This window comes from Mustela nigripes, chromosome 4 (assembly GCF_022355385.1).
Source record: "Mustela nigripes isolate SB6536 chromosome 4, MUSNIG.SB6536, whole genome shotgun sequence".
Lineage (NCBI taxonomy): Eukaryota > Metazoa > Chordata > Mammalia > Carnivora > Mustelidae > Mustela > Mustela nigripes.
In genome coordinates, this window is record NC_081560.1 from 133,854,085 (window position 1) to 133,875,919 (window position 21,835).

Consider the following 21,835-nt stretch of genomic DNA (forward strand, 5'->3'; position numbering starts at 1 on the left):
TATTAAGAGTATGGAGATACATCAAATATGCAGAAGGAGCCTTAAAATTCATTAACTAATTTTAGCACATTTCAATTATTCACATAAATTACTTATACTGAACAATCCTAAATCTTCAACTTCATGCCCAAAAAGTCATATGATTTGTAACTAATAATTTTCAAAATGTACCTTCATAATTCTTTAATTATTCCATTTGTAAGGCAGATGAACAAAATATTTTATAAATATATATTATTATATATTAATTATATTATAAATCCTTCATTTTGTTTAGCTCTATTATTAAGAATTCTCTATGATCAATATATGCTTGACAAATGTCGTCAAGGCTTTCTTCCTCATTTTAAAAACAGCAGCAAGATTTGAATGTAAGAACTGGCATAGATACTCTATAGATGGATGTAAATATGTACATATGAAATCAATATTTCATATATGAAGATTTATGAAATGAAACCAAGAGCACCTTGAAACAAATATTTTTACATATGTCTAAATTTAGATATCATTTCTCATATTCCTAAGAGATAGCTAAAACTGCAAAAAAACTAAGGCATTATGTCACGTGTGAAAAGGTTAGGAGCTATAGTTACAAACTATATGAGTTCTTTACACCTTCAAAAATAACCCCTGATTCCTTCAACATTGACTTTATCTAACACTGTCTAAATTCTGATTTTCTTATTCACCAATGAAATCCTGAAAAAACTGTCCTTTTATTCATCTTCCTTTTATCCTTTAAATCGATGTCCAACTCCAATTTCCTTTCTCCAATTTTGACTCCCTTCTTCAACTAATATTTAGATACTGCCTCAAACAAAACAATTATATATTGTTGGATCTCATCCCTAGAAATTCCTGTATCAATGCTGTACTTTGTGAGTAGAACCCACTCAGAAAGCCAGCCTATGTAAAATCATGTACTCATTTGTAATTTATCACATTTGTACACAGAAAGACCCTCAGCATATAACCAGTGAATGGGGTTGGGGGAAAACAAGTTACCTACATTGTTCATGTACTCTGAAAGCAGGTCCTGGAGAGCCTGGCGAATGGCATTGCATTCTGCAATAATCCGTTCCCGATGGAAATCTCTAGTGCATGAAGAGTCAGCCAATAGTGCAGCCCCACTGATAATGGCTTCAAGACGTTTCTCTAGAGATGGTCTAATTTCTTCCTCAGTCACTGTGAGTGGATCCAAGACAATTAAATTCTAAAGGAAGAATACATTTCAATAATTAGAACTCCATTACATTATGTTTTTAGGAAAAATAAATATTATTTCATTTTCACATTTAGAATTCAGAAGTAATTAAAAAAAGAGAGAATTCATTTTCATGCATTATCCTATATAGGAATTATTATTCAAATGAGAGATAAAAATTGTGCAATTATGAGCATCAAGTCTAGTGTCAAACAAACCAGTATCCAAATCTTGCCTTTCCCAATCATAGATAGTGTGAGCTCAATCAAATATCTTACACACTATGGACCTCACCTTCCTGATCTGTAAAATTGGAATATTAAAATGTTGCTTGTCCCATAAAACAGTTGTAAGAATTACGTGAATGCTTAATAGAGTCCATGGCAGATATCAACTATAATTTATAATAGTCACCTTAATATAGAACTTCATTGTTTACATAATATTTTCACATATATCATTTCATCTTAACAACATTAAAAAGAGCTGGGCAGTAAAGATAGTAAATACATATTTCAGTTAGTGATGAGTCAAGCTGAGGCTCTCTTTCCCAAGGTCACTGAGCAAATAAACAGTGATTTCAGATGAGTGTCCAGGTTGTAAATACCTAATTCACTATTATTTTCATTATGCCTCATTGTAAATAATATATTCTAATTAGCCTCAACACTAACTTATCAAAGAGAATTCTGAATTTAATTATTTATTTAGAAAGTAAAATTCTATTTTTCCATTTGATATATTATAACTGCCAGCTATTTCCTACTATTGGAACCTGACATGGTATTTTTTTTTAATATTTAATTTTTTATAAACATATATTTTTATCCCCAGGGGTACAGGTCTGTGAATCACCAGGTTTACACACTTCACAGCACTCACCAAAGCACGTACCCTCCCCAATGTCCATAATCCCACCCCCTTCTCCCAAACCCCTCTCCCCAGCAACCCTCAGTTTGTTTTGTGAGATTAAGAGTCACTTATGCTTTGTCTCCCTCCCAATCCCATCTTGTTTCATTGATTCTTCTCCTACCCACTTAAGCCCCCATGTTGGATCACCACTTCCTCATATCAGGGAGATCATATGATAGTTGTCTTTCTCTGCTTGACTTATTTCACTAAGCATGATACGCTCTAGTTCCATCCATGTTGTCGCAAATGGCAAGATTTCATTTCTTTTGATGGCTGCATAGTATTCCATTGTGCATATATACCACTTCTTCTTGATCCATTTATCTGTTGATGGACATCTAGGTTCTTTCCATAGTATGGCTATTGTGGACATTGCTGCTATAAACATTCGGGTGCACGTGCCCCTTTGGATCACTATGTTTGTATCTTTAGGGTAAATACCCAATAGTGCAATTGCTGGGTCATAGGGCAGTTCTATTTTCAACATTTTGAGGAACCTCCATGCTGTTTTCCAGAGTGGCTGCACCAGCTTGCATTCCCACCAACAGTGTAGGAGGGTTCCCCTTTCTCCGCATCTTCGCCAGCATCTGTCATTTCCTGACTTGTTGATTTTAGCCATTCTGACTGGTGTGAGGTGATATCTCATTGTGGTTTTGATTTGTATTTCCCTGATGCCGAATGATATGGAGCACTTTTTCATGTGTCTGTTGGCCATCTGGATGTCTTCTTTGCAGAAATGTCTGTTCATGTCCTCTGCCCATTTCTTGATTGGATTATTTGTTCTCTGGGTGTTGAGTTTGCTAAGTTCTTTATAGATTCTGGACACTAGTCCTTTATCTGATATGTCGTTTGCAAATATCTTCTCCCATTCTGTCAGTTGTCTTTTGATTTTGTTAACTGTTTCCTTTGCTGTGCAAAAGCTTTTGATCTTGATGAAATCCCAATAGTTCATTTTTTCCCTTGCTTCCCTTGACCTTGGCATTGTTCCTAGGAAGATGTTGCTGCGGCAGAGGTCGAAGAGGTTGCTGCCTGTGTTCTCCTCAAGTATTTTGATGGATTCCTTTTGCACATTGAGGTCCTTCATCCATTTTGAGTCTATATTTGTGTGTGGTGTAAGGAAATGGTCCAATTTCATTTTTCTGCATGTGGCTGTCCAATTTTCCCAACACCATTTATTGAAGAGGCTGTCTTTTTTCCATTGGACATTCTTTCCTGCTTTGTCGAAGATTAGTTGACCATAGAGTTGAGGGTCTATTTCTGGGCTCTCTATTCTGTTACATTGATCTATGTGTCTGTTTTTGTGCCAGTACCATGCTGTCTTGATGATGACAGCTTTGTAATAGAGCTAGAAGTCCGGAATTGTCATGCCACCAACGTTGGCTTTCTTTTTCAATATCCCTTTGGCTATTCGAGGTCTTTTCTGGCTCCATATAAATTTTAGGATTATTTGTTCCATTTCTTTGAAAAAGATGGATGGTACTTTGATACGAATTGCATTAAATGTGTAGATTGCTTTAGGTAGCATAGATATTTTCACAATATTTATTCTTCCAATCCAGGAGCATGGAACATTTTTCCATTTCTTTGTGTCTTCCTCAATTTCTTTCATGAGTACTTTATAGTTTTCTGAGTATAGATTCTTTGCCTCTTTGGTTAGGTTTATTCCTAGGTATCTTATGGTTTTGGATGCAATTATAAATGGGATTGACTCCTTAATTTCTCTTTCTTCTGTCTTGCTGTTGGTGTAGAGAAATGCAACTGATTTCTGTGCATTGATTTTATATCCTGACACTTTACTGAATTCCTGTATAAGTTCTAGCAGTTTTGGAGTGGAGTCTTTTGGATTTTCCACATATAGTATCATATCATCTGCGAAGAGTGATAATTTGACTTCTTTGCCGATTTGGATGCCTTTAATTTCCTTTTGTTGTCTGATTGCTGAGGCTAGGACCTCTAGTACTATGTTGAATAGCAGTGGTGATAATGGACATCCCTACTGTGTTCCTGACCTTAGTGGAAAAGCTTTCAGTTTTTCTCCATTGAGAATGATATTTGCGGTGGGTTTTTCATAGATGGCTTTGATGATATTGAGGTATGTGCCCTCTATCCCTACACTTTGAAGAGTTTTGATCAGGAAGGGATGCTGTACTTTGTCAAATGCTTTTTCAGCATCTATTGAGAGTATCATATGGTTCTTGTTCTTTCTTTTATTGATGTGTTGTATCACATTGACTGATTTGCGGATGTTGAACCAACCTTGCAGCCCTGGAATAAATCCCACTTGGTCGTGGTGAATAATCTTTTTAATGTACTGTTGAATCCTATTGGCTAGTATTTTGTTGAGTATTTTCGCATCTGTGTAACATACAATGGTAAGAATATTAGATTGGCAGCTGACTTATCCACAGACCCTGGCAGGCCAGAAAGAGCTGGCATGATATTTTCAGAGCACTAAACGAGGAAAAACATGCAGCCAAGAATACTATATCCAGCTAGGCTATCATTGAAAATAGAAGGAGAGATTAAAAGCTTCCAGGACAAACAAAAACTAAAAGAATTTGCAAATACCAAACCAGCTCTACAGGAAATATTGAAAGGGGTCCTCTAAGCAAAGAGAGAGCCTACAAATCGTAGATCAGAAAGGAACAGAGACCATATACAGTAACAGTCACCTTACAGGCAATACAATGGCACTAAATTCATATTTCTCAATAGTTACCCTGAATGTTAATGGGCAAAATGCCCCTGTCAAAAGACACAGGGTATCAGAATGGATAAAAAAACAAAACCCATCTATATGTTGCCTCCAAGAAACTCATTTTAAGCCTGAAGATACCTCCAGATTTAAAGTGAGGGGGTGGAAAAGAATTTACCATGCTAATGGACATCAGAAAAAAGCAGGAGTGGCAATCCTTATATCAGATCAATTAGATTTTAAGCCAAAGAGTATAATAAGAGATGAGGAAGGACACTATATCATACTCAAAGGGTCTGTCCAACAAGAAGATTTAAAAACTTTAAATATCTATGCCCCCAACGTGGGAGCAGCCAACTATATAAACCAATTAATAACAAAATCAAAGAAACACATCAACAATAATACAATAATAGTAGGGTACTTTAACACTCCCCTCACTGAAATGGACAGATCATCCAAGCAAAAGATCAGCAAGGAAATAAAGGCCTTAAACGACACACTGGACCAGATGGACATCACAGATATATTCAGAACATTTCATCCCAAAGCAACAGAATACACATTCTTCTCTAGTGCACATGGAACATTCTCCAGAATAGATCACATCCTCGGTCCTAAATCAGGACTCAACCGGTATCAAAAGATTGGGATCATTCCCTGCATATTTTCAGACCACAATGCTCTAAAGCTAGAACTCAACCACAAAAGGAAGTTTGGAAAGAACCCAAATACATGGAGATTAAACAGCATCCTTCTAAAGAATGAATGGGTCAACCGGGAAATTAAAGAAGAATTGAAAAAAATCATGGAAACAAATGATAATGAAAATACAACGGTTCAAAATCTGTGGGACACAACAAAGGCAGTCCTGAGAGGAAAATATGTAGCGGTACAAGCCTTTCTCAAGAAACAAGAAAATTCTCAGGTACACAACCTAACCCTACACCTAAAGGAGCTGGAGAAAGAACAAGAAAGAAACCCTAAGCCCAGCAGGAGAAGAGAAATCATAAAGATCAGAGCAGAAATCAATGAAATAGAAACCAAAAAAACAATAGAGCAAATCAACGAAACTAGGAGCTGGTTCTTTGAAAGAATTACTAAAATTGATAAACCCCTGGCCAGACTTATCAAAAAGAAAAGAGAAAGGACCCAAATAAATAAAATTATGAATGAAAGAGGAGAGATCACAACTAACACCAAAGAAATACAAACTATTATAAAAACATACTATGAGCAACTCTACGCCAATAAATTTGACAATCTGGAAGAAATGGATGCATTCCTAGAAACATATAAACTACCAGAACTGAACCAGGAAGAAATAAAAAGCCTGAACAGACCCATAACCAGTACGGAGATTGAAACAGTCATTAAAAATCTCCAAACAAACAAAAGCCCAGGGCCAGACAGCTTCCCAGGGGAATTCTACCAAACATTTAAAGAAGAACTAATTCCTATTCTCCTGAAACTGTTCCTGACATGGTATTTTTAATGTTTCCATCAGATATAAGTCTTCAGGCAATAGAAGTCAAGATAATCAGTAGCCTATGATGAAAAGATGAAGGTTATGTGGCTCCAAGGGTTCTCTTATTAAAATATATTAAGAGAGGAAGCCTTTCCAAGATTTAAGCATAATGTGATAATTGGGGAAAAAATTAGTATCAAATAAAAGCTCTCTGAAGAACTCTTAGCATAAAATAAAATCAAATAATAGTTTTGAAAATTTGAGTGCATATGTGAGCATCCATATACAAACAAAAATACACACAGTGATATATAAACACACATACACAGAGGTGTATGTATATTGTGTGTATGTATGTATCTTACACTGATCATTGTCCTATTATATTATGATAAATCTTTGGGGATCAAAAGTAGGATAAAATTTTTAAAACTAAAATTCTATGTCAAGCAAGGAAAAGAAAATCATTACAGAAAGAAAAAAAAACATTTCTAAACATTTAGAAAAACAGAAAAATTAGTCCTGTGTAATGTTCACATATAATATAAAATACAACTAGAACTTTTATAAAATTAAATGTCCTAAAACTTTTCAGCAGAATTTTTCCTTTCATGATTCTATTTCCTTCTTATTTTTCTCCTGTACTACTTAATCTCTCCATTTTTCTCTTTTAGGTGGACAAAAAATGAAAAAAATAGAAAGGAAATTATTTTCATAAATACCAAATTCAAAATTTTCTTTATCCAGTGCATAATCTTCTTGACTAGATAATAACTCTACCATAAGCTTGGCCATCCATCAAGGGGTCACTTACACATAAATCTACCTCCTTATTTCATTCCCCATTTTACCATGTCTTTCTTTGGCTCACTAATGTCATACAAACATTCTATTCCAGTGTTTCATAACAATTATTAAATCAATTAAAACCTTTCTGATAATGTCCCTCCAATGTGATATTATCATTGAGAAGAGACTGAGGGCAACAGAATTACTTGCTCAAATGCCATTAAAAGATGTCTTAGGAAGAGTTAGCATGTCTCCTGCTTATAATGATAGGTAAATCTGATTGAATTGCAAATGTTTACCTATAAGTATTGCTAGAAGAAATGTAATTTTAGATGCTCTATGATTTCATGACAAAAAATAGTCTTTCTTATAAGATTAAGCTCACTCTAGTTCCTGCCATACAGGACAATTCCTTAAGCTATCTTACCTTGGATTTTTATTTCCTTGACCTTTAAAACCAAATTCTGTAATCTTATCTAAACTTGAACCAATGCCTGTGCTCTGACATCTGATACCCACATCATTCCGCCTAAAACTACTGTCCTCCTATTTATATCCAATAAAAATTTTCACCAACCTTGTCATTAAATAGATTAAAAAAGTATGGGATATATATATATAGAACGTTGTATAAACTAGAATGGATATTTGAGACCTATGAAGTAAAAAATTGTCTCTCCTAAACAAGGCTCCCTACCATACATCTCTATAGAAACTGATTTAACAATGATCCACAAACTAGAATACCTCAGTGTACAGCTGAATGGTTCTGGCAGTGGAGCAAAGAACCAAAAAATAGAAGCAGTGAAAAGGATTAAAAACAAACAAAACAAAACAAACAAACAAAAACCCACTACTTTCACTTTACTCATGTCAAGGTAAGACAGCACAGGGCCTACAGATACTGCCCTCACTTATAATTTATCACACTGGGAAAAATGAGAGCAAAGTGAGCCCTAAGCTTCCCCAGCCTTCTGAAGAGGGCATCTAAGGGACCCATATCCATATTTCCATACCCAGAATATTGAAAGAACTGGGAAAACTGAATAATATAGGAATTGGTAAGAGCAGAGGAAAAAAGACGAGAGCTCAGAGAAACTCATGCATAGATTTCATCAAGTGGCAGATCCTACTAACTGGAGTGTGGATTCTAGTAAGAATTCTGCCCACAAACCCAGTGAGAACCCCACCTAGGGATCCCACAACTAGCCAACATGTACCCCCAGCATTCCATGCAACCCCTCCCTCCAGTAGCCAATACCCTAAGCTCTCCTGCAGACAAGGCATGGGAACTCCCACAGAAAGCCACACAACTACCAGCATCCAGCTGTATCTGCTGGATTAGGAAGAGATGCATAACCCTGAACACCTCAGGGCAATGACCTTGGGAAGATAAACAGGAGGATGTCAGCACCTAGCCTCGCTTTGCAGGATCAAGCTAAGGCACACAGTCTAAGACTTCTCCCACAAGGTAATAATAAAAAAATAAAGCAAGTTCCCACACAGAAAGAGTCTGAGAGACCCCATTATCTCTAGCCTGGTTGACTGGTGAAGATCTTTCTCTCTTAAAGCCAGTCATTAAAGAGGAAGTGACTGCTTCAAATGTGAAGACAGCATGCAAGGTTCAAGCAACATGAAGAACCAAAGAACCAAAGAAATATGATCTCACCAAAAGAACAAAATGAAGGTCCAGGAGCTGATCCTAAAAAAATGGTGATTTAATAATTGCCTGAAAAATAATTCAAAATAATCATCTTGAAAAGCTCATCAGGAGAGAACACAAACAGACAATTCAATGAAGTCAGGAAAACAATACATGAACAAAATGGGAAGTTTAACAAAGAGAGAGCAATCATAAAAAATAACCTAAAAGAAGTCCAGGGGCTAAAGAATACAATGATTGTACTGTAAATCCACTAAAGGGATCAAGAGCAGAGTTGAGAGTGCAAAAGAAAGGATCAATGAACTCAAGGACAAATCCTTTGAAATTACCTAATCAGAGGAACAAAAAGAAAAAATTATTAAAATGAGTTAAGAAAGCTTAGAGCTCTTTGGAACAGCATCCAAAAAAGATCAAAATACACATCATGGGAATCCCAGAAGGAAAAGAAAAAGAGAAAGTTTCCAAAATCTTATTTAAAAATATAATGACCAAAAAAATTTCATAAACTGGGGTAGGAAATAAACACCCAGATCCATAAAGCACAAAGAATCCCAAACAGGTTAAACATAAAAAGATCTTCACTGAGATACATTATAATCAAATTGTCAAAAGACAAAGACAAAAAAGAATATTGAAAGCAGCAAGAGAAAATCAACTTATCTAATACAAGGTAGCCCCCATAAAATTATCATCACACTTCTTAGTAGAAATCTTGATGGTCAGGAGAAAGTGAAATGATATATTCAAAAGAATATAAGAAAAAGGTGTAAGAAAAAGGTGGCAACCAAGAATACCATAACTGGCAAAGATGTTCTTCAGAAGAAGAGATAGACATTTCCAAAGAAAAGCTGAGGTACATCACCACAAGGCCCACATTATAAGAGATGCTAAAGAGAGCTCAAATTGAAACAAAGGATACAAACTAGCAACATGAAAACAAATGAAAGTGTAAAACTCACTAGTAAAGACAAATATATCAGGGAGCCTGTGTGGCTTAGTTGTTAAGCATCTGCCTTTGGCTCAGGTCATGATCCCAGGGTCCTGGGATCAAGTCCCACAATGGACTTCCTGATCAGTGGGAAGCCTGCTTCTCTCTCTCCCACTCCCCCTGCTTGTTTGTATTCCCTCTCTCACTGTCACTCTCTCTCTCTTTCTATCAAATAAATAAATAAAATCCTTAAAAAATGACAAATATATCAATTCAGAATACTCTAACATTGTAATGATGGTGGATAAATCACTTACAACTATAGTATATTAATTTAAAAATATTAAAAATAACTAAAGCTACAAAACTTTACTAAGGAACACAACATAAAAAAATGTAAATTGTAACAAGAATAAAAAAAAAAAATGTGAGGAGGGAAAAAAGCACATGATTTTGGGAGAGCCTGGATGGCTCAGTTGGTTAAGCATCTGACTCTTGACTTTAGTCCAAGTCATGATCTCAGAATCGTGGGATTGAGCCTACATCAGGTTCTGCACTCAAGAGGGAGTCTACTTGAGATTATCTCCTTCTGGCCCTCCCCCATACTCTCTCTCTCCAATAAATAAATAAATCTTTTTTTTTTTTTTTGTAAATATATGGTTTTTGTATGCAACCAAAGTTAAGTTGTTATCAGGTTAAAATAAACTGTTATTACTATAAAATGTGTTATTTAAGCCTAATGGCAACCAAAAAATTATGCTGGGGGCCGGGTTGCTCAATCAGTTAGGTATCTGTGTCAGACTCCAGGTTTAGCAGAGAGTCTGCTTGAGGATTCTCTCCCTCTCTTCCTCTGCTCCTCTCCCTGCTCATGCCCTCCCTCTTGCTTTCTCAAATAAATAAATAAATCTTTAAAAAAAAATAATAATCCTTTAGTGGATACACAAAAGATGAAGATACAGGAATCAAAGCATACTACTACAAAAAATAAAAACAAATCATCAAATTACAAAGGAAGATAAGAAAGGAAGAAAGAAACAAAGGAACTGCAAAATCGAAAAAAAACATGGCAATAGGAAGTCCTTACCTATCAATAATTACTTTAAATGTAAGTGAATTAAACTCTCCAATCAAAAGACACATGGTGGCTAAATAGATATTTAAAAAAAGAAAAACCCTACATGCTGCCTAAAAGAGGCTTATGTTAGCTTTAAGGTCACAGATAGGCTGAAAGTGAAATTCTATAAAAAGATATTACATTAAAATGGTAATCAAAAGAGACTAGATACGGCTACATCGGACAAAATAGTTTTTACATCAAAAACTATAGTTTTTTGCTAGATGTGCTATAGTTTTTAGTATAAAATACTATATTAAAGAAGAATACTACATAATAATAAAGGGGTCAAGTAATCGAGAGGATATAACAACTATAAATAGACATACACTCAACATCAGAACACTTAAATATATAAAGCAATTATTAATAGATGTGAAAGGAGAAATAGACAACAATAAAATAATGGTATGCAACATCAATATCCCACTTTAAGCAATGGACAGATCAACCAGACAGAAAATCCACTGAGCCACCCAGGCGCCCAACCAGACAGAAAATCAAAAGAAAACATTGGACTTAAACTAATGGTAGGTCAGGTGAACCTGATAAACATACAAAACATTCCAGCCAATAGCATCAGAACATACATTCTTTTCAAGTGCACATGGAACATTCTCTAGGATAGATCATATAGCAAAAGCAGTTTTAAGAGGAAAGTTAATCGTGATAAACACCTGCATTATTTTTTTTCTCTTTAAAAAGGAGAAGAGGGGGCACCTGGGTGGCTCAGTGGGTTAAAGCCTCTGCCTTCAACTCAGATCATGATCCCAGGGTCCTGGGATCGAGCACTGCATCGGGCTCTCTGCTCAACAGGGAGCCTGCTTCCTCCTCTCTCTCTGCCTGCCTCTCTGCCTACGTGTGATCCATCTGTCAAATAAATAAATAAAATCTTTAAAAAAAAAAAAAGGAGAAGATCTCAAACAACTTAACTTTATATTTCAAGAAACTGGAAGAATAAACTAAGCCCAAAGTTAGCATAGGGAAGAAAAAATAAATATGAGAAGAGAAATAAATGAAATGAGAGAGAGAGAGAGAGAGAAAGGAAGAGAGAGAGAGAATCAACAAAACAAAGATTGGTTTCATAAAAAGATAAAATTGAGGTGCCTGAGTGGCTCAGTTGTTGGGTGTCTGCTTTCAGCTCAGGTCATGATCACAGGGTTGTGGGATTGAGCCCCACATCAGACTCCCTGCTCAGCGGGAAGCCTGCTTCTCCCTCTCACGCTCTCCCCGCTTGTATTCCCTCTCTTGCTGTCTCTCTCCTCTGTAAAATAAATAAATAAAATATTTTTTAAAAATTGACAAACTTTTAGCTGGATTAACTTTTAGAAGTCTCAAATAATTATTTTAAAACTTATACCACAGAAATTACAAAGATCATAAGAGACTATTAGAAACAATTACATGTCAGCAAATTGGATAACCTAGAAGAAATTAGTAAATTACTAGAAACATATAAGCTACCAAGAATAAATCATGAAGAAATAGAAAATCTGAATAGATCCAGACTAATCAATAACTAAAAATCACCCAACAAAGAAAAGCACAAGATCAGATGTTTTTTCTAGTGAATTCTACCAAACATTTTTTTACCAAACATTTAAAGAAAAAAATAAAATAATACCAATCCTTCTCAAACCTTTCCAAAAAAATTTAAGAGGAGGTAATATTCGCACACTCATTTCGAAGCCAGCATTACCTTGATATCAAAGCCAGAAAAGAATACTGCAAGGAAAGAAGAAGTCAATATCCCTGATGAATAGAGATGCAGAAATCCTCAATGAAATCCTATCAAACTGAATCAAGAGCACATTTAAAAGATCATACACCATTACCAAGTGGGATTTATCCTGGATGCAAGGTTGGTACAACATAGGCAAATCAATAAGTATGATATACCACATTACCAAAAGAAAGATTAAAAATCATATGATCCTCTATATAGACATAGAAAAGGCATCTGATACAATTCAACAGTCTTTATGATAAAAAGTCAAAAAATAGCTATAGAAGAATTGTACATCATCACAATAAAGACCATATATGACCAGCCCGCTGTTATCAGATTAAATAATGAAAAGCTGAAAGCTCTAAGACGGGAAACAAGACAATCATGACCACACTTTCCACTCTTATTCAGCATAATATTGGAAGTTTTAGCTACTTAGCTTAGTAATTGGATAAAAAAAAAGAGGCATCCAAATTGGAAAAAAGAAATAAAATAGTTTCCGTTCACAGATGACATGATCCTATATACAAAAACCTCTAGGGGTGCCTGGGTTGCTCAGTCAGTTAAACAGCTGATTTGGGCTCAGATCATAATCGCGGGGTCCTGGGAGGGAGGCCCACATTTGGCTCCTGCTCATTAAGAAGCCCGGTTCTCCCTCTCCCTCTACCTGCTGCTCCCCCTACTTGAGCTCTGTCAAATAAATAAAATCTTTAAAAAAAAATAAATAACCTCTTAAGATACCACCAAGAACTATAACAACAAAATCAAATTCACTGAAGTTACAGGATAAAAAATCAACATAGAGAAATCAGTTGCATTTCTATGTACTAAAAATGAACATTAAAAAATTACAGAAAACAATCTCACTTGGTAAAGCACCCAAAACAACAAAATACTTAAGAATAATTTAGCAAAGGAGATGATAGATCTGTATTCTGGCATTATAAAGCATTAATAAAGAAACTGAAGAATAATAAATAAGCAAATAAATGAAAGGATATCTTATGTTCACAGACTGAAGATTAATATTGCTAAAATGTCCAGATACAACGCATATGATTTACCAAATAAATATAATCCCAATCAAAATTCCAATGGCATTTTTCACAGAAAGAAAAAAACAATCCCACAATTCTTTTATAGAACCTTTTATAGAATTATTTTATAGAATCACAGAAGACTCCCAATAGTCAAAAGTCTTGAGCAAGAAGGACAAACCTGGAAGCGTCACACTTCCTAATTTCAAACTGTATAACAAAATGTTAGTAATCAAAACAGTACAGTGCTGCCATAAAAGTAGCCACATAGGTACAGAACAGAAATAGAGAGCCCAGAAATAAACCCAGGCATATACAGTCAACTAATCTCCAAGAAGGATTTCCACACAAATATGGAAAATATAGTCTCTTCAATAAATGGTGCTGGGACAAGTGGATAATTGCAGGATGAAACCAAACCTTTATATTATATAATAAACAAAAATCAACTTAAGATGAATTAATGACTTAAATGTAAAACTTGAAAGTGTAAAACTCTTAGAAGCAAATATAGGGGGAAAGTTTCTTGATGTGGCTCTTGGTAATGTTTCTTTGGATATAGCAGCAATGAAAGCAAAAACAGACAAGTGGGATTACGTCTAACTAAAGAATTTTGGCACAACAAAAGAAACAATCACCAAAATGAAAAGCAACCTACAGAATGGGAGAAAATATTTGCAAATTGCATGAATGTGATAATGGGTTGATATCCAAACTATATAAAGAACTCATGCAACTCAATAGCAAAAACTTTAAAAAACAAACAAAACTCTTCAATTAAAAAATGGACAAAAAAAAAAAAAAAAATGGACAAAGGAGTGAATAGATATTTCTTAAAAGAAAACATACAAAAGATATTAGGTATATATAAAAGTACTCAACATCATTAATTATAGGGAAATGTAAATCAAAACCACAAAGATATTACTTCTAGAATGGCCATTATTAAAACATAAATACATAAAATTATACATGAATGGCAAGTGTTGGTGAGGATGTGGAGAAAAGGGAATCCTTGTGTATTGTAGGTAGGGATGTAAACTGATACAGCCATTATGGAATACAGTATGGAATTCCCTCAGAAAATGAAAAATAAAACTACCATATGATCCAGCAACCCCTCTCTGTGTATTTACCTACAGGAATTGAAACTAGAACCTCAGATACCTACAATCCCATGTTCATTACAGCATTATTCATTATAGTCAAGAATATGGACTATAAGTTCATCAGTAGAGAATCGATAAAGAAAATGTGCAATATATGTACAATAAAATATTATTCAGCCTTATAAGAGAAAAAATCTTGCCATTTGTAACAACATGGGGTATGGGACAATATGCTAAATGAAATGATCCAGCTACAGAAAAACATTTTATTCTCTCATATTTAGACTCTAAAATAGTAAAACTGATAAAAGCAAAGAGTAAAATAATGGTTTTCAGAGACTGGTGGGAGAGGAAAAAGGGGAGTTGATGGTCAAAAGGTACAAATAATCAGTTTTGTAAGATAAACTCTGCATTAACAAAATTATATTGTATACTTAAATCTTGCTAAAAGGATATCTTACATTAAGTGTTCTCAGAACAAAATAATAATAAGGATGATGATGACGATGATTATGTTGTTGAAAAAGAAGAAGGTTGGTGGAAACTGGGTGGTGATGAATATGTTTATGGTTTGATAGTGGTGACTGTTTCCCAAGTGTACACTTATCACCAAAATAATCTGATTGTATATATTAAATATGTTCAAATTTTTACATGTCAATCATACCTCAATAAAGTGATTTATTTTAAAAAGCTCATCTTTTAATTAAAAAAAAGAATTATCTGCCCTGAAAACTATAGCAGTGTGTTGAAATACTCTTTCAGTATGTTTCTGTGGCATTAGTTCTATGAAAGACAAAGAAGAGCTCACTCTATTGAACACAGAAAATATTTTCCCTTTCTTCTAGGATTTACTCAATATATACTTACCTTTCAAACACACTGCTGAAAAAAATACATATATACACACTTATATATATTTTTATATGTGTATATATGTACATATATACACATGCATGTACATGTGTATATATGTGCATATATACATATGTGTACATGTGTATACATATATGGGTATATATAATATATACATATATGTGTGTATAATATATTCTATATGTTTATATATTTTACATATGTGTATGTATGTGTGTATATATTTATTATATATTATATTTTATAACATATATTATATATATATATATATATTTTTTTTTAAGCAATCTAACCTCATTGTCTTCTAGTGGATTGCTTCTATTTAGGAGGTGGTATAACCTGAAGATTATGAGACCACGTATAACTCATGGGAACAGTTAGCCTGGGTTTGAATCCTGGCTCATTAGCTATGAGTAAATTTATTGATGTTTTTATCAGCCTTCCTATTCTCATCTCTTTCAGCTTATCTTGTAAGTTCTTTGGTTAGGGAAATTGATACCTCATTTTTCTTCATACTACTCAGACTGAAGAATCTAATTAGTACAAGATCACAAGTAGCAGAGGCAAAATTCTATCCAGTCTATGTAATCCTGCATCCATTCTTTCATTCAATCATTATCAACCTCCTTGTGAGGTATTATCATTAATTTATAAATGTTAAAACTGAAGATAAGCAAGATTATATAGTTTAATAATAATCTTGAAGGAGAAAATTTAGGCTACTATTCTAACTTCATAAAACTTCCAATCCACATACTTTCCTACTACTCTGGGGAAGCTGAGATTCGACCACATGGTATACAACCCCTCTCACTTATCTCTCAATACACTTTTTAAGCCATTTTCTTCTTCTCATCCGTCTTTAGGTTAATCTTTCTCCCTCTCTCTCTGTCCCTCTCTTCTCCTCTCTTGTTCTCCCCCTTTCTCCTCTTCATCTCCTTTTCCAGACCTTGCTCTGATTTCAAGCTTCAAATTATCTTTGAATAACTTCAAAGATAAATAAGGTAACTTCAAGTTATCTTCAACTATTCCTTCCTTACATTTTCTGTCCTCCTTCTCAGCCTACTATGATATTAGGTATTATGCTAGGGATTGGTAATGAAATAAAGAGCATCCCCGTCCTCCTCAAAAAGCTCATGGCCTAGAGGAACTGATAAATATTAACTAAATAATTACATAAGCATATAACTATAATGAGGATGTGTGATAGAAATAAAAATAATTGTAAGTTAAGAATAGGTTGATCAGGAGGCTGGGGCAAAGATGGCAGAGGAGTAGCAGGCTGAAATGACATCAGGTCCCAGGAGTTCAGCTAGATAGTTATCAAACCATTCCAAACACCTACAAAGTCAATAGGAGATAGAAGAGAAGAAGAGCAGCAATTCTAGGAACACAAAATCAGCCACTTTCTGAAAGGTAGTTCACTTCTAAAAGAAGTGAATCTGAAGCGAAAGGAAGATTGATCGCAGGGAGATGGGCTGGCTCCCGGCAAGTGGTGGAGCAGCAGAGCACAAAGTCAGAACTTTTAGAAGTCTGCTCCACTGGGGGACATCATTCCAGAGGCTAAGCGGGTGAGGAGCCCTCATGGGGACACTGTGGTCTCAGGTCCCACAGGGTCACAGAAAGACCAGAGCTGTCTGAGTGTGGCAGAGCTCCCAGGTATTAGAGCAGGAAAGCCAGCTACAGAGACAGAGCCAAAGAGTGTGCTTTCAGATCACCATTACCTTAAACCATGATCCAAGGCACAGCCAGGGCATTGCACTTTGAGCAGAGACCCCACAGGTGGCAGATCCAGAGAGACTCCTCTCCTTCCTCCTCCAGAAGGAGTGGCACAGGAATGTGTGACAGGAAAGTGGTGGGTTTAGAGACTCCAAAGGGGCCATATGCCAGAGATAGATGCTCGGTCTCAGGCCGGATGATCACAGAGCATGGCTGGAGACCAGGGAGACAGGAGGGGCTGACTGCTTTTCTCTGATGGTGCACTGAGGGGTAGGGCCCCAAGCTCTCGGCTCCTCTAGGCCAGAGATTGGGAGGCCACCATTTTCATTCCCACCCTCCAGAGCTCTACAGAAAGCGTTCAGGGAACAAAAGCTCCAAGAGTGAACCAGAGCAGATTACTTGGCCTAGCCCCTGGCAAGGGCAATGCAATTCCACCTCAAACAAAGACATATGTTACTCACTGAAACAGTCCCCTCCCCCAGAAGATGAGCAAGAACATCCAGCCAAGACCAAGCCTACCAATCAAAGAGAACAGTGAAACTCCAGAGCTAGGGGAAAGCGATGCATAAAATTCATGGCTTTTTTCCCCATGATCCTCTGGTCATGCAAAGGTAAATTATTAATTTTATTTTTTTCTTATTCAATTTTTTTAACTTTTCCTCTTTCAACATTTTTAAGTAGTTAATCTTTTTTTTTAAAGATTTTATTTATTTATTTGATAGACAGAGATCACAAGCAGGCAGAGAGGCAGGCAGAGAGAGAGAGAGAGAGAGAGGAGGAAGCAGGCTCCCTGCAGAGCAGAGAGCCCGATGTGGGGCTTGATCCCAGGACCCTGGAATCATGACCTGAGCCGAAGGCAGAGGCTTAACCCACTGAGCCACCCAGGCGCCCCTAAGTAGTTAATCGTAAGAACACCTTTCTAAAAAAAAAATTCCTTTTAAACCTTCATTGTTATAGTCATATTTTATCCCTTCATTGTATTTAACCTTATCTTTTGTATACATCTAGGTTTTCTTTTCTTTTAAATTTTGGAATACAATTTCTTCTAATAGATCAAAATATATCCAAAATCTAGCACATGGTTTTGTTCTAGTCTCCAGTCTGAGCACATTCTCTCCTTTTTTTATTCTTTTCTATTTCCAACCAAGTAATCTTAAAATTCCTTTTTTAGAATTTGTTTTAAATTTTCATCTTTATAGTCAAATTCCATTCATTCATCATGTTTACCCTTAAACTTGTATAAGTTTTTCTTTCTTTAAAATTCTGGGAGGTAGTTTCTTCTAAGAGACCAGATACACCCAAAATCAAGTGAGTGGCTCTGTTCTATTCACCAGTCTAATATACATATTTATATATTTTTTAAATTTATTTTTACCCCTTTTTCCTTCCTCCAAATTTGGGTCCCTTCTGATTTGATTACTATTCATTTTTATGGGGTCTTTCCACTCTTTAAGTATTTTACTCTCTCATTAATATATTCTTATCTGGATAAAATGACAAGTTGGAAAAATTCACCACAAAAAAAAAAAAAAAAAAAAAAGGAAAGAAAAAAGAACAAGAGGCAGTAACAATGGCTAGGGACATAATCAATACAGACATTGGTAATATGTCAGAACTACAGTTCAGAATGATAATTATCAAAGTGTTAGCTGGGCTCACAAAAGGCATGGATGATATTGGAGAAATGCTGTCTGGAGAAATAAAACCCCTTTCTAAAGAAATAACTAAAATCTAACCAAGCTGAAATCAAAAAAGGTATTAATGAGGTGCAATCAAAAATGGAACCTCTTGGGGCGCCTGGGTGGCTCAGTGGGTTAAAGCCTCTGCTTTCGGCTCAGGTCATGATCCCAGGGTCCTGGGATCGAGACCCCGCATGAGGATCTCTGCTTGGAGCCTGCTTCCTCCTCTCTCTCTGCCTGCCTCTCTGCCTACTTGTGATCTCTCTCAAATAAATAAAATCTTAAAAAAAAAATTGGAACCTCTTACTGCTAGGATAAATGAGACAGGATAAATGAGACAGAAGAGAGAATTCGTGATAGAGAAGACCAAATGATGGAGAATAAAGGAGCTGAGCAAAAGAGAGACAAACAACTACTGGGTCATCGGGGGAAATTTGAGAGATAAGTGATACCATGAGATGAAACAATATTAGAATAACTGGTATCCCAGAAGAAGAAAGAGAGAGGGGGGCAGAAGGTATATTGGAGTAAATTATAATAGAAAATTTTCCTAATATGGGAAAGAAAACAAGCATCAAAATCCAGGAGGCACAGAGAACCCCCACAAAATCAATAAAAACAGGTCCACACCCTGTCATCTAATAGTAAAATTTACAAGTCTTGGTGACAAAGAGAAAATCCTGAAAGGACCTTGGGACAAAAAGACTGTAACATACGCTGGTAGAAATATAAGATTGGCAGCAGACCTATCCACAAAGACCTGGCATGCCAGAAAGGACTGACATGATATATTCAGAGCACTAAATGAGAAAAATTTGCAGCAAAGAATACTATATCCACTAGGAAGTCATTGAAAATAGAATGAGAGATAAAAAGCTTCCAGGACAAACAAAAACTAAAAGAATTTGCAAACACCAAGCCATCCATACAGGAAATACTGCAAGGGATCCTCTAAGCAAAGGGAGAACCTAAAAGTATTAAACCAGAAAGGAACAGAGACAATATACAGTAACAGTCAACTTACAGGCAATACAATGGCACTAAATTCATATCTTTCAATAGTTACCCTGAATGTAAATAAGCTAAATGCCCCAATCAAAAGACACAGGGTATTAGAATGAATAAAAAAACAAGACCCATCAATATGCTGTCTATAAGAAACCCATTTTAGTCCCAAAGACAGCTACAGATTTAAAGTGAGGGGGTGAAAAAAATTTTAGCACACTAATGGACATCAAAAGAAAGCTGGGGTGGCAATCCTTATATCAGATAAATTAGATTTTAAGCCAAAGACTATAATAAGAGATGAGGGAGGATATTATATCATACTTAAAGGTTCTGCCCAACAAGAACATCTAACAATTTTAAATACCTATGCCCCTAACATGGGAGCAGTCAACTGTATAAACCAATTAATAACAAAATCAGAGAAACACGTCAACAATAATACAATAATAGTCATGGATATTAACACCCCCCTCACTGAAATGGACAGATCATAAAAGCAAAAGATCAATAAGGAAATAAAGGCCTTAAATGACACACTAGATCAGATGGCCATTACAGATATATTCAGAGCACTCCATCCCAAAACAACAGAATACACATTCTTCTCTAGTGCACATGGAACATTCTCCAGAATAGATCACATCCTGGGTCACAAAGCAGGTCTCAACCGGTAGCAAAAGACTGGGATCATTCCCTGCATATTTTCAGATCACAATGCTCTGAAGCTAGAAATCAATCACAAGAGGAAAGTTGAAACGAACTCAAATACATGGAGGCTAAAGTGCATGCTACTAAAGAATGAATGGGTCAACCAGGAAATTGAAGAAGAATTGAAGAAATTCATGGAAACAAATTAAAATGAAAACACAACTGTTCAAAATCTGTGGGACACAGCTAAGGCAGCGCTGAGAGGAAACTGTATAGTGATACAAGCCTTTCTCAAGAAACAAGAAAGGTCTCAAGTATACAACCTAACCCTACACCTGAAGGAACTGGAGAAAGAACAGCAAAGAAAGCCCAAACCCAGCAGGAGAAGAGAAATGATAAAGATCAGAGCAGAAATCAATGAAACAGAAACCAAAAGAACAGTAGAATAAATCAATGCAACTAGGAGCTGTTTCTTTGAAAGAATTCATAAGATTTATAAACCCCTGGCTAGAATTATCAAAAAAGAAAACAGAAAGGAGCCAAATAAATAAAATCATGAATGATAGAGGAGAGATCAAACCAACACCAGAGAAATACAAACAGTTGTAAGAACATATTATGAGCACCTATATGCTAGCAAATTTGACAATCTGGAAGATATAAATGCATTCCTAGAGACATATAAACTACCAAAACTAAACCAGGAAGAAATAGAAAACCTTAACAGAACCATAATCAGTAAGGAGATTAAAGAAGTCATGAAAATCTCCCAACAAACCAAAGCCCAGGGCCAGACGGCTTCCCAGGGGAATTCTACCAAACATTTATAGAAGAACTATCTGTTCTCCTGAAACTGTTCCAAAAACTAGAAATGGAAGGAAAACTTACAAACTCATTCTTTGAGGCCAGCATTACCTTGATCCCAAAACCAGACAAAGACCCCATCAAAAAAGAGAATTACAGACCAATATCCTTGATGAACAAGGATGCAAAAATTCTTAGCAAAATATACCAATAAAATCCAACAGTACATTAAAAGGATTATTCACCACAACCAAGTGGCATTTATTCCTGGGCTGCAGGTTTGTTCAAAATCCACAAATCAATCAATGGGATACAATACATTAATAAAAGAAAGAACAAGAACCATATGATAATCTCAATAGATGCTAAAAAAGCATTTAACAAAGTACAGCATCCTTTCTTGATCAACACTCTTCAAAGGGTAGGGAGAGAGAGTACATTCTTCAATAT

General features: G+C 35.5%; 1 protein-coding gene across 1 annotated transcript in view; it reads right to left on the minus strand.

The window, feature by feature from the left end:
• Nucleotides 1-21,835, minus strand: part of CTNNA3 (catenin alpha 3) — a 1,804,468-nt gene that overhangs the window by 1,266,620 nt on the left and 516,013 nt on the right. Inside the window, exon 6 of the mRNA XM_059397521.1 lies at nucleotides 1,013-1,216. Coding sequence (XP_059253504.1) covers nucleotides 1,013-1,216 — 204 coding nt within the window. The remainder of the gene's footprint in view (nucleotides 1-1,012; nucleotides 1,217-21,835) is intronic.